At 49.2% G+C, this 13,992-nt stretch overlaps 1 protein-coding gene across 5 annotated transcripts in view; it reads right to left on the bottom strand.

Moving 5' to 3' along the window:
- ZBTB16 (zinc finger and BTB domain containing 16) overlaps nt 1-13,992 on the bottom strand; it is a 200,833-nt gene that overhangs the window by 56,810 nt on the left and 130,031 nt on the right. For all 5 annotated transcript variants that reach the window (XM_047754447.1, XM_047754448.1, XM_047754450.1 and 2 more), the window contains exon 4: nt 13,774-13,860. In XM_047754447.1, the coding sequence (XP_047610403.1) occupies nt 13,774-13,860 (87 nt within the window). The remainder of the gene's footprint in view (nt 1-13,773; nt 13,861-13,992) is intronic.

The raw sequence follows: 13,992 nt of genomic DNA, 5'->3' as shown, positions 1-13,992 counted from the left end.
CCTCCTGGCTGTTTAACTCAGGAGAGATTTTTCTCTTCCTCCTCTTCCTCCCCCACCTCCACCCCCCTTGGTACCTCTACTTACCCTGCTTCTGTTTTGAATCTCTAAAATAATGTGACAAGTTAATGATGGTACAATTATCTAAATGTTTAACAGACATGTTATCTAAGTGAGTCGGATTGAGATTCCATCCCGCTGACAATAAACATCAATGGCAGAGCAGAAAGCGATAGGCAAATTATAGCAAACCCTGCAATTTCAATGCTATTAAATTTGGAGGAATAACAGCCTTGAGGCCTGTAAACTCTGAATAAAATAGGCCCTTGTGTTTGTCCAACTATTAAATCAAAATGCTACCAACATCCTAGAAAAAACAAGGCGATTTATGGCTTTTCAAGTTTCAGTTACACATTGGTTTTTATTAACTCCTTTCTGTCATCGGGCAGCAGCGGTGTCACGAGGGAGAAGGGAGAGCGGTCAGAGAAGAAGGGGTGGGGGCTGAAAAGGTAGAGGAGGAACACGGGGGTGGGGAGTGGGAGGGAGCAGGGAGGAGAGGGGGTCGGGGGCTGACGCTGACCATCGGGACCCAGTGAAAGGGAAGCGGCAACTCTGAGTAGGACGACAGGTGCCCCGAAAGCCCCATCAGACTCACCACCCAGGCCCTTGAACTTGAATCCCAGGACTTCCAACGAAGGAGGCATTATTTAAACCTCTCCAGCCTGTGACTACTCATCAGTGATACTGGTAGTGAATGCGCCTCTCGGTTGGGCTATGCTGGCTCTATCAGGTCACACGTGAACGCGGCAGTGCTAGGCACCGTGCACGCTCTGAACAGTAGTCCTCAAAGGTCAAAATGCTACCATTCCCTGAAAACTGCTGGAATGGTTTTTAAAAGGCAAAAGATCTTCACCTTTAATCTCTTCTGCAGATACCGTACGCATTTAAATTTTTGGCCATGCCCACAGCATATGGACGTCCCCAGGCCAAGAATGGAACCCATACCACAGCAGTAACCAGAGCCACAGCAGTGAGTGTGGGATCCTTAATCCACTGAGCCACCAGGGAACTCCTGCATGCATTTAATTTTTTATTGAATAAGCTTCTGAATAAAGACTGCCTACAGAAATTGAAGAAACATTGTAAATCAACTATACTTATTTTAAAAAACCAAATGGCTGTCTACTGGTGAGAGAAACTGTAGACACCTAAAGATAATAATAATCATAGTTTATAAATGTGCTTAAGTTGAGAAAAATGTAGACCATCTAATAAAAGATCAGACTCTTAGGCTGTGCTTAGAACCATGGAACCCCCTCAACAACAATTTTCCTTACCCCATTCCCACACCCAGCATTTGATAGAGGCAGAGAAACAAGGCAATTTGTCCCATGTCACAAAGGAAGCCTGTGACAGAGCCCGGATAAGAACTCAGTTCTTTCTTGGAGTTCCTGTCATGGCTCAGTGGTTAACGAATCCGACTAGGAACCATGAGGTTGTGGGTTCGATCCCTGGCCTCACTCAGTGGGTTAAGGATCCGGCATTGCCGTGAGCTGTGGTATAGGTTGCAGACATGGCTCAGATCCTGCGTTGCTGTGGCTGCGGTGTGAGCCAGCAGCTGTAGCTCCGATTCGACCCCCAGCCTGGGAACCTCCATATGCTGCAGGTATGGCCTTAAAAAGACCAAAGACCAAAAAAAAAAAAAAAGAAAGAAAGAAAAAAGAAAAGAAAAGAAACTCAGTTTTTTCCCTGAAGTCATTATTGCTTTTCCAAGTACCATGCTGCCCCCACACGCCCATGACCTTCATCATTTCCACTTCGATGGGAGGCTGCTCGAGGCAGAGACCAGGTGAGTCCTGCTTGCTGCTCTGTCCCCATCTTGGGGCCCAGCATCTATGTCCAGCACAGAGCGCAAGGTGTCTACAGAGCAAATGAGCTTCAACCTCTTCTAACCTAACTCGCCTTCGGATCAATTCTCTTTTCCAATCCCAAGAGAGTCAAACGCCATTGACCCCTTCATGGCAGCAATGCTTCACATAGAAAGTATGGGGGTGATGGATAGGCAAAGCACAGAGGAGCTGTAGGGCAGTGAAACCATTCTGTATGATACAATGCTGGATGCACATCATTATACGTTTATCTAAATCCAGAGGATGTACAACCAACAGAGTGACCCATTAACATAAACCGAGCGATAATGATGTGTCAGTGTAGGTTCATCAGCTGTAACAAATGTACCCCTCTGATGGGGGATGCTGATGGTGGGGGAGGCTGTGCTGGGGTGGGGAGCAGGGGGAACATGGGAACCCTCTGTGCTTTCAACTCTGTTTTGCTGTAAACCTGCAGCCACTTGAAAATACAATTTATTCATTAAAAAGAAGCCCTGGGGAGAGGTTCCCTCCCAAAGGAGCCCAGAGGGACCCTGGGCGCCACTAGGGTGAGTGGTGCAGAATGGCTTGTCTGGACCAGCAGGTGACAGCTGAGTTGTCCTTCCCTGCACCACAGTGAGCAGCTCCCACAGAGCCGAGAGCCCCGTGCTTGGAAAATGAAACTCTATATTAGGCATCAAACATGCCTTTATAGTAACAGCATGAAATGAGGTCAAGAGTAAGTCTATGCTGGTGCACTGGCTATACAAACAGCAGCACATGACTCTCCCTCCCAAAGTGCCCATGACGTCCTGAGCTCAGGCTTTCTCAGGTTCAATTCCTTGGCACGCCACGTGAAATGCTATACAAATCACCCCTGGTATTTATAAAAGTCAAACGCTATTATGTTTTCAATGGGGGGGGGGTCAAGCCAAACTGAGCAGAGTCCACGTGTCCATCCAATGACCCTCTGGTCCTCCTTGTGCCCTCCAGCCTGGGCGGGGCTGTGGGGCTCATTCTGCCCCCTTTCCAGGTAAAATTTGGTGTAGATGAAGTTCTTTCTGTTTCTCTCCTGCTGCGCCCTCTTCCTTCCTCCTCCCCGTCCTGACCTCCGAGGCCAGGCCCCCAGAGGCCGCCCGTGGGAAGAGGAGCCAGAACACTTGCTGGTTTCCTACTGCTGGCAGACAGGGGCCAGCCGCCCCAATGCAGCTCCTCTGTGCCCAGCGCTGCCCTCACCCTTTTAAATCTGCCCTGCCTGCTCATCCACCACCAAAAGTCCTCCAAACAAGGACTTCATTTTCTCCTCTGAAATTCAGAGCCAGAGATTGTCCCTGAAGCTTTGCCCAAGCATCCTTAATATATCAGGAAAGAGGGAGGAGCCAGCGGGAGCAGGCAGCCGACACCACCACCACCACCGAGGTGGGGGAGCAGCTCTGCGGGTTCCAAGGGGGTGGTTACTGAGTGTGTGTGTTCCCACTGCCTCCACCTTCCAGAGCTACGGCGAGGTGCCTCCCAGCCTCCTTCACCCTGAGGCGAGAGCTCTGGGGCAGGGCCCCCTCCAGCACCCGCTCCCTGCTCTCTGGGGAGGTCACGTCCTGCAGCATGGCTGCCCTTGACCGCCAGGTGTGTTGGCCTGGACGGCAGGACCGTCCCTCATTCGACACAGAGAGGATGAGAACCAGCATCTCAACATTTGCATCTGCATAAGCTGCTTCCTCTATGATGTGGGAATGTGGAAACGAAACAACTTTTTTTTCTAGGCCAGTAAAAGAAAGTCCTTATTTTGTAGTCAGAGTGGAGAGAACTTTGGACTGGGAGTAAGAACTCGTGGCTCCTAATTCTAGTTTTGGCTGGTTTGTTCTTGACTGATCCCCTTTTTCAAATATAAAATTTTCAGCCCTAGTTTCCTGGGCTATTGAGCGGGCAGAGTTGAGTCCCCAATCTGCACCTTAGCTATGATGTCCAGGCCCACGTGGGGAGGAAAAGCAGCATTAAAACACAGGCTCTGGGAGTTCCCGTCGTGGCGCAGTGGTTAACGAATCCGACTAGGAACCGTGAGGTTGCGGGTTCGGTCCCTGCCCTTGCTCAGCCGGTTAACGATCCGGTGCTGCCGTGAGCTGTGGTGTAGGTTGCAGACGAGGCTCGGATCCCACGTTGCTGTGGCTCTGGCGTAGGCCGGTGGCTGCAGCTCCGATTCGACCCCTAGCCTGGGAACCTCCATATGCCGTGGAAGCGGCCCAAAGAAATAGCAAAAAGACAAAAAAACAAAAAAACAAAAAACAAAAAAAAAACACAGGCTCTGGGGTGCTAGGAGTCTGAGACACACATTCTATCTACCCTGGTCAGGTCTTCCTTAGTCTTTCCAAGTCTCAGTTTTCTCTAGCAAAGATTCGGGAGGAACACTGCCTGTATTTTAGGATTATAATGAAGACTTAATAAACCCAACTCCAAAGTATACAACAGAGTACAGCTGATTATATCTGTACCTAAGGCAAGTTCATCCTATTTGTTCACTTCCTCCAAGTTTTGCTTACCCTTAGGCACAAATCCACAAAGCCCCTCGTGCAGAGTAGGTACTTTAAAACTTAGGGAATAAATGAATGAAGGAATGATGAGACAAACCAGCTGCAGAGGCTCCTACCATCTGCAACAAACCCAAGTCACTAACCTCGTCAACCTGGTGAGGCAGAGTGAGGGCTGGAGGAGAGAGCGGAATTGCTTTGGGGCAAGTCTGGAGATCTAGTTCAACCGAGTGTTCTGGGCCATCTAATATCCTGAAGCTTCCTAGCCCCAGAACTCCTAAACTGAGGAATGGCACTAGGAGGGCATAAGAAGGGAGGACACATACAGTCTTATTTGTATCTCCAGAACACCCAGGTTCCTGATGGTAATAGACATGGGCCAGGACCCCAGCAGGGGGAGTCCAGATGCCTGAGCCTTCAAGGGCGCCAACTAACGAGGCCTTTTCTAGGATGGGGCAGGTCATGTTCTGATACTCCTGGAGGGGGGAGCATCTGCTCTGTGCTGATCCCAGCTCTGCAGCTTGTCCAGTCTTAGTTGTACATGTCATCGGTTTAGATATTAGTGGAAGGTGGGCTCCATGAGCAGCTTTGGACACTCTAGACACCACGGCCTTAAGTAAGATCCCCAAATCTGCCCTGTAAGATTGTTCAACATGCAAAACATCATTCTCAGCCTCCTGGCTGCACGTGGAGGGCTCCCGGGCTGTTAGCTCTATGGGCACACTGGAAATGTCCTCTTGGCTAGAGGACATGTCCGGGATCCTCAAAGACATCCCCTTGGCAAGGCAGTTATACACCGTTCCTATTCCTCCACCACCACAACCATCAACCTGGCCCTGCCCTTCTCACTGACCCAGCCAGGAACCACCACCATCATGTACTCCATGCAAGGCCCTTCCACGGATCACCAAATTACATCCTCACAGCATCACTGCCATCCTGTTACCAAGGAGGAAACAGGTTTAGCGAGGTTAAGCCACCCATCCAAGATCATAAAACTTGGAAATAGTGGGACTAGGATTTGAATCTAGACAGTCTGACACCAGATCCCAAGTTCTGGCTGTCACTATGCTCCAAATACCCTGAATGTCACAGTCGGACTTCAGGCTCGAAGGGTCCCTCTTCTCTGAAGCCTGAAAGACAAACCTGGATCACCCCATCAGGGCCCCAGCTTGCCTAGTGCATAGAGGAGCCCTGAAGAGATGCTCCTCCCACTCCCCTGCCTCCAGGTAGGTCCACCTTCCCCAGGTAGCTATCTGCACATCCGCCTTTCCTGCTCTGGGGGTTCTCACAGTCTCTCTGGCCTGGCCCCCCAACACTAGCATGGCCCCATGGCCCCCATATTCAGATCACACAGAGGCAGCTGCCCTGAGTTCCCTCCATATGGATTAAAAGAGCCAAAGGTCCCCACAGTTCAAGCCCAAACCCGCCCGACTGAGGACCCCCCCCCCGACTCCCTCCCCCAGGGGGCGTGCTGACGACTGTCCCAACCCCCTCGCCTTCAGCTCAGCAGCCAAGGTATCTCCCCTGCCCTCTAATTAACGCCACCCGATCTGCTGCCCCCAGGCCTGTCCAAGTCCCAAACAGGGATGTACCGTGGTTTGGACAACATTATGATTTGTAAAACCCGCTCCTAATTAGTTTGACTTTGAATGAAGAGGGTAATTATTTTTAAATTTATTAACTGCTGCCTGGCCGGAGAAGTTTCCAGATCAAGTGACACAGAGAAGCTATTTCTGTTCAGTGATGCAGCAATTTATATTACTGATCGGTCATTAAAACCTCTGGCACAAAACCACTTGTGTTTCCTGAGCCAAGATAGTGTCCATGTGTCAAATTTCAAACCCAGAGTATAAATTAAGCCATTAATGGTATTTATCAGTTTATCTGGACTTAAAGAACTACTTACTAATTTAAGACATTCCTGATATAGAACCCAAGTGGTTGCGCTGGGTGCATGTGTGAGTGTGTACGTGCGTGTATGTGTGCCTTCTCACTTTTTATTTTACCGAGTGGTGTAAAAAAATTCTGATGTGTAAATGAAGTACAAGCATCTTGGGGAGCTGCAGAGCTGTTAATTCCTCACTGCTCTGCAACCCAAACATTTTGGAAGCAGCAGTGTTTTGCAATATGTATTTGTCATAATATAAAAGGTGTAAAGTGATCTCTGTTTATCTCCTCAAAGTCTTCGCTGTAGCAAAACAGAAAACTGAAGTGTGACAACGCAGCATGAGCCCTGCCCAACCACCAGTGCGTCCTCCCAGAGCACCAGCTGGAGCCCACCAAGATCCTGCAGGAAGGGGGCAAGGAAGCTCACACTCACCAGGACAGCAAGGGTGAGATGCGAAGATGACGTCTGGCGGACACAGAATTGGAAATATTTTCCTTTTTTCTTTTTGTCTTTTTAGGGCTGCGCCCGTGGCATGTGGAGGTTCCCGGGCTAGGGGTCGAATAAGAGCTGTAGCTGCTGGCCTACACCACAGCCACAGCAACGCCAGATCTGAACTGCATCTGTGACCTACAGCACAGCTCAAGGCAATGCTGGATCCTTAACCCAGTGAGTGAAGCCAGGGATGGAACCTGCATCCTCATGGATCCTAGTCAGATTCCTTTCCCCTGAGCCACGACAGGCACTCTGTAAATATTTTCTATAAAATTCATTTTTCTGTGTCAAGAACACCTGTGAGGTGCCCTGACCACCCCTGGATGCAACGCTACTGGCCAGCTCTGTTAATTCTGTATGGGGCAGGCAGCCCTGGGCATGGATCCCAGACTTGATCTGTCCCAGGGAAGTTGTATCCTTGCTCACAAAGGGGACGTGGTCATCAGGGTGTTGGGGGTTCTCAGTTAAATGGGTCACCAGGGTGCAAAAGAGTACAGGACAGGGCCACAAGCTAGGCTGTCTCTGACCCCTCTTCCTAAACCATTTAGCCACACACCCAAGGGCAACAGTAAGTCAACATGCAGGCCACTGGCGATGGGTAGAAAGAACACTGAAGTTAGAGTTGAGTCAAGTTCCAGCTCTTCACTTCCTAGGTCTCCACGTTCTCATCTGTTAAATGGGGATAACAGGAGTTCCTGCTGTGGTACAGGGGGTTAAGAATCCAACTTCAGTGGCTCAGGTCTCCTTGGAGGCTTGGGTTTGATCCCCAGACGGGTGCAGTGGGTTAAAGGATCTGGCATTGCAACAGCTGAAGCATAGATAGCAGCTGCAGCTCAGATTCAATCCTTGGCCCAGGAACTTCCATATGTCACAGGTGGAGCCATAACATTTTTTTAAAGGGAGTTCCCATTTTGGATCAGTGTCAAGAGCCCAACTGGTATCCATGAGGATTTGGGCTCGATCCCCGGCCTCGCTCAGTGCACTAAGAATCCAGTGTTGCCTTGAGCTGCAGCATAGGTTGCAGACATGGCTGGGATCCTGCAGTGCTATGGCTGTGACGTAGGCTGGCAGCTTCGGCTCCAATTCAACCCCTAGCCTGGGAACCTCCATATGCCGCAGGTGTGGACATAAAAAGACCAAAAAATAAAGTTTCTAAAGGGTATAACTGAGGAACATGTTTGATAAACTAAGGTATCAGAAATGCAAGGTGGAATTACCATGACTTTCCCAGGCTCTCAATTCTTCTTCCTTTTCAGAGCGCTTGCCCTGTTCTCCTGCTGGCTCTCCACCTGGTACCCTGCTGCCTTTTCCCAGTCCGATAACTCTAGCGTCTTTTTCAGCATGCCTTATAATCAGGCCACTCTCTTCCTCAGAGGTCCCCTTTCATAGAATGGAGGTGGCAACTAGATTTCAGGTTGTGTTCTTTCATTGATTATTAAAAGAGTCTGATGAGCTATCTCGTCTGTGAAAGGAGCACTATAGGTGATAAATGGGCTAAGAGCCACCTCGTTGTCAACCTTACACTGAGGACAGGGGCTGGTGAGGCTTGTCCCCCCAGCCCACAGCCTGCCCCCCCACCAGGGAGTGGCCCGATGTTCCTCACGGGGAGGAAGCTTGCCTGGTGCTCACAGCCCGACGGGAGGGATCCTTTCTCAAAGCATCCGCCTTGGTCGCTCCATAGTGCGGATTCAGCTTGGAGAGACAGCAAAAGTAACTCCGAAGGGGCCAGACCCCACCTCTGCTACAGGGAGGAGGGGTGCCCCACACTCCTCTGCAGGTGGGGAGACCTGAGGGGCAGAAAGGATGGGGAACAAGTCAAGGTTGTCCACCTGCTGGGCAAGGGAGTCAGGCCCTCACCTCCCCACCTCCTCTGACTCAAACCCCGGGTTCTTTCCCGTCCTATTTGAAACAAATTTCCTTTTCTGGAAAGTGAGGACCAGTTTCAAGTCCTCACTGACTTCATAAACCCCAGGAGGGCTTTGGTCCTAAGACACCTCCTGACTTTCAAAGCCGACCCCAATATCAACCTCTAAAAACCGGCTGCAAGGCCATTAACACCAGCGCCTGGTACCCTTTCGAACAGCTAGAACGGCCAATTTTATGTTATGTATCTTTTATGACAGTTTAAAAAATATACGAATACATCAAAACCCAACTGGGTACTTGAACCAGGTGAACAGGCTGCGGATCCTGTCTCAATAAAGCTGTTTGAAAGAAAAATGCAGGGAGCACACCTGTGTTGTTGCCCGCCATGTCCCCAGCAGATGCCAGGCACACAGAAGGTGCTCAATAAGTGTGTGGGGTCTGTGGATGAACCACATGCCCATCCGCTCACCCCTTGGGGACTCAGCCTCCTGCCCCAGCCCTGGCTGTGAGGGTAGCCTGCTCCCTGCCACGGCAAATTTCATCTGGATAGACAGAATTAAGCTGCTTGGCAAAGACGGCTCTTAGCCCTCAGACTGGACTTCTCAGAGCAGGACTCTCGGTTACCCATGTGGTCCAGCAATAAGAAACTGACAGGGAAGGGACCCTGGGAGACCTGCGATCTCCCCTGGCTTTCAGGATAACCAGCTCTAGGCATAATCATCTAGCCCAATGACTTTCTCTAGAACCGAGCCAGGGAGACGCTGACTGGAATGACAGCTCATCTAGAAGGTTCTCCTCTCCTGGCATCAGAGCCCAGGGCACCACCAGCCCAAAGCCCACAATGCCAGGGCTAGGAGGCATATGTTCCGCTCAGCGAGGCTGATTTTGTGAAGCAGGACAAGAAAACATTGACGGTAACGGCGGCAGTGGACCGGTCTTCCTTCTTCCCCTCTGGCCCCTGTGGTAGCTTAGTGGCTTGTCTCCACAGACGCCTGCCACCAATCCTCAGTCCCTATGTGTCTGTCATTTCCCACTGAGAAGGAGACGCTACCCTTCCACCCCTTGAACCTGGGGCTGACCTGAGCAATGAAATATGGCGGAAGTGATGCCAGATGTTGCCAGCCTAGCTTTTAAGAGGGAGGGCAGTTTGTGTCTGCTGACTCTTTCTGACTCTTAGAGACCTGAGCAGTCAGCTGGGAAGTGCAAGCTGCTCTGCTGTGGAGAGAGGCCACAGGGAGGAGGACTAGAGGGCAGATAAGAGAATGAGGAAGCCATCAGGGTTGAGTCTGCAGACGCCTCCATCCCCAGACTCACCCAACTGCAACCACTAGAGAGACCCCAAGTGAAAACCGCCCAGCTGAGCACAGTCAACCCCAGACCCGTCCTAGATAGTAACATATCATCACTTTAATCTGCCATGGGAGCAGTTCCTTGCGTAGCAATAGATAACAAAAACTCCTGTGGTCAGATCTCAAACACAGGAACCACAGTGATATTCTAAACTCATGAATCAAGTCATGTCATACTCCCATTCAACACCCTCCAATGGTGGTGAATTTCCCCCTTTTTTCATAAAAGTCTGTGTGCACGTGTGTGTGCACATGTGTGTGTGTGGGGGGGGGGTGCGCATGCCGCTTTACTGAGACATAATTCACATGCCATATAATATACAACCCATGATTTAAAGTATAAAATCAACCATTCTAATACGTTCAGAGCTGCATCACCATCACCACAATCAGTTTTAGAACATTTTCATTGCCCCCAGAAGAAACCCTCTACCCCTTGGCAGTCACGCCCCATTTCTCTCCAAATCTCCCAGCCCCTGGCACTTAACTAATTTACTTTCTGTCTCTAAAGATGTGTCTACTCTGGATGTTTCATAAAAGCAGAATCATACAATATGTGGCCTTTGTGATTGGCTTTTTCCATTGAGCATAATTTTTTTTTTTCTTTTTAGGCCCTCACCCACAGCATATGGAGGTTCCCAGGCTAGGGGTCGAATTGGAGCTACAGCTGCCAGCCACAGCCACAGCCACAGCCATATGGGATCCAAGTCATGTCTGACCTACACCACAGCCCAGTGGGATCCCTATTCCACTGAGGGAGGCCAGGGATCAAACCCACATCCTCCTGGATACTAGTCAGGGTTTTAACACGCTAAGCCACAACGGGAGCTCCCATAATGGTCTTAAGGTTCACCTATGTTACAGAAGGTACCAGCACTTCAGTCATTTTTATAGCTGAATAGTCTTCCATTATACAGATATATTAATTTTGTTTATCCATCCATCAGTGGGTAGACATTTAGGTATCTCTACATGTTTGGCTATCTTAAAAACAATGCTTGTGTGAACACTTATGTGCAAGTTTTGGGGTAGATATATGTTTTCATTCCTCTCAGGTATTTATGTAACAGTGGAATTGCTGGGTCACAAGGCAACTTTGTTCAACTTTTTGAGGAACTGCCAATCTGTTTTCCACAGGGGCTGCACCCTCTGACAGTCCCAGCAGCATGTGAGGGTTCTGAACTTCCCACATCCTTTTTTTTGTCTTTTTTTGTTGTTGTTGTTGTTGTTATTGTTGTTGTTGTTGTTGCTATTTCTTGGGCCGCTCCCGCGGCATATGGAGGTTCCCAGGCTAGGGGTTGAATAGGAGCTGTAGCCACCGGCCAGAGCCACAGCAACGCGGGATCCAAGCTGCGTCTGCAACCTACACCACAGCTCACGGCAACGCCGGATCGTTAACCCACTGAGCAAGGGCAGGGACCGAACCCGCAACCTCATGGTTCCTAGTCGGATTCGTTAACCACTGCGCCACGACGGGAACTTCTGAACTTCCCACATCCTTGACGGCACTTCTTACTGTCTGCATTTTCATTAGAGCTCCCTCTCAATGGGCGTGAAGTAGGATCTCACCGTGATTCTGATTTTGATTTCCCCGATGGCTAATGATGTCAAGCGTCTTTTTCATGGAGTCAGTGACTGTCTATTTTTGCAGACATGTCTATTCAGATCTTTTGCACTTTTTCAAATTTGTATTTTTCAGTCCGAAGACACAAAAATTATATTTTCTAATCAGAAGTTTCTTATCAGATGTATGACCTGCAAATATGTTCTCCCCCACTAATGGACTCTCAGCACATGTAGAATAAAATCCAAGCTCCTTGCTAACGCAGAGAGACCCAGCTGATTTGTGACCTCATCACTGCCCCCTCTCTGCATGTCACTGCCTACCCCCCACCACACTGCTCTTGATGCTGTTCCTCGAACTTGTCCAGGTCAACCCAGCCTCAGGGCTTTTGCACGTGCCTGTTCCCTGTGCCCAGACCTTCCTTCCTGAAAACTCTGAGTGGCTCACTCCCTGACTTCAGGACTCTGCTCGGATGTCACCCTCTCACAGAAGCATGACCATTTGACCTAAAAAAACCACTTTTCGCCCTGTCACTCTCTCCCCTTTATCCCGCCGTATTTTTCGTATTAGGACTTGTTATAACCTGGCATTGTATCACACAGTTACTCACCTCCACTCTCTCCCTGTTAGAATCTCGGGGCCATGAAGAATGCTATCTATCTATCCCAAATACGCCTGTGCCTTAAAGACCCCCAGCAGGGCTGAGCACACTGTAGGAACTCAGTAAATATTTATTAAATTGAGTGCACCTACTATTGTTTATTGAATGCCTCTTATGAGCCAAGCAGTCTGCAAAGCACTTCAAATAAAACATCTTATTCCATCCCCACAATAAGCCTATGCTCTGAGATCAGTACAGTTATCACTCCACTTTTCTAACAGATGAGGAAACTCAAATGAAGACAGTTCAAGTAACTTATCCACGGTTCTGAAAAGAGCAAGTGGCAGAACCAGAATGAAACCCAGCAGTCATCCCTCCATTCACTTCTGCAAGTCCCTTGCCCTCCTCTGAACCCCGGTTTCCTCACCTATCACATGGGAGCAGCCTCCTACCATACAGAGTTAGGGAAGATTGGCCCATGGGATGCGGTAAAGTGCTCAGAACTGTGCCTGGTGCACCGTGAACATTTAGGAAGTGTGAGCCACACTGATGATGATGATGGCACCAACGACCACGTGAGACGACGGCGATGCGGAGAGATCAAAGCATGGAAATCCAAGTGATATCATTGTTTGTCAATACTGTTCAAACACTTGCAGCAACGTGGATGGACCTAGAGACTCTCATACTAAGTGGTGGAAGCCAGACAAAGACAAGTATGGTATTGCTTACATGTGGAATCTTAAAAAAAGATACAAATGAACTTATTTACAAAACAGAAAGAGTCTCACCGACATAGAAAACCAACTTATGGTTACCAAAGGGGATGGGGAGAGGATAAATTAGGAGTTTGGGATTAATATATTAACACACGACTACATATAAAGCAGAAAACCAACAAGGACCTACGGTAGAGCACAGGGAACTATTATTCAATATCTTATAATAACCTATAAGGGAAAAGAATCTGAAAAAGAATATATGCACAGTCTGTGTATACATAGAGATAACTGATCACTGTGCTATACACCTGAAACCAACATGACACTATAAGTCAACTATACGTCAATTGAAAAGAAAAAAAAAGAGAGAAAGCATGCGCTTAATGCTGAAATCAATCAACCCACTTTAACTTTGCTAAAATAAAAAATGTTTATGCTTAAAAATATATTGTTCAAGTGCATGCTGGTGGACAAACCGCTTTCTTTCAGACAATGACTAGATGCTAGCAGAGGGAGGGCCAGGCCACGGTGACCACATGAGGGTTTCAGAGTTCGTCAGATGGGGTGCAGGAGGCTTCCTGACCCCTCACAACGGGAAGGGGATGCCTAGATAACATCACAGGCTTTCTAAGGCCTCCACAAGAATGTACCAGAGTCCCCGAGAAGATGAGATCTAGGTGGCCTGTTAGTGACAGAGATCTCAGCCTCCTCCAGGGCAGCTGTTCTCCTGCAGCAAAGTCACACATTTAAATCCCTGCCCAGCCAGCCCCACAAGCAAGGGTAGCTGGGCACAAACCAGCCTGACTCACAGTTCCCCCAGGAAACAAGGGTGCCACCAAGATACTCACATCTGTGTGCCATCCCACCACGGAAGACCTAGAGGATGGGATCCGTCACTCACCGGTATGGGTCTGCCTGTGTGTCTCCAGGGCATCCTCCTTCGAAAACTGGGCACCGCACTGATCACAGACAAAGGCTTTGGCACCCGCTGAAAGAAAGGAGAGGCAGTTGCTTTATCATCAAGGTGATACTCCATCAGGAAGGGCAGTCCTGGGCCAAAATCGTGCAGGTGGACCCCAAGCACACACCCGTGAAGATCCCGAGTCAGGGATGACCCAAG

The sequence above is a fragment of the Phacochoerus africanus genome, chromosome 11, assembly GCF_016906955.1.
Source record: "Phacochoerus africanus isolate WHEZ1 chromosome 11, ROS_Pafr_v1, whole genome shotgun sequence".
NCBI classification, from domain to species: domain Eukaryota; kingdom Metazoa; phylum Chordata; class Mammalia; order Artiodactyla; family Suidae; genus Phacochoerus; species Phacochoerus africanus.
This window is presented reverse-complemented; position numbering and strand designations above follow the sequence as displayed.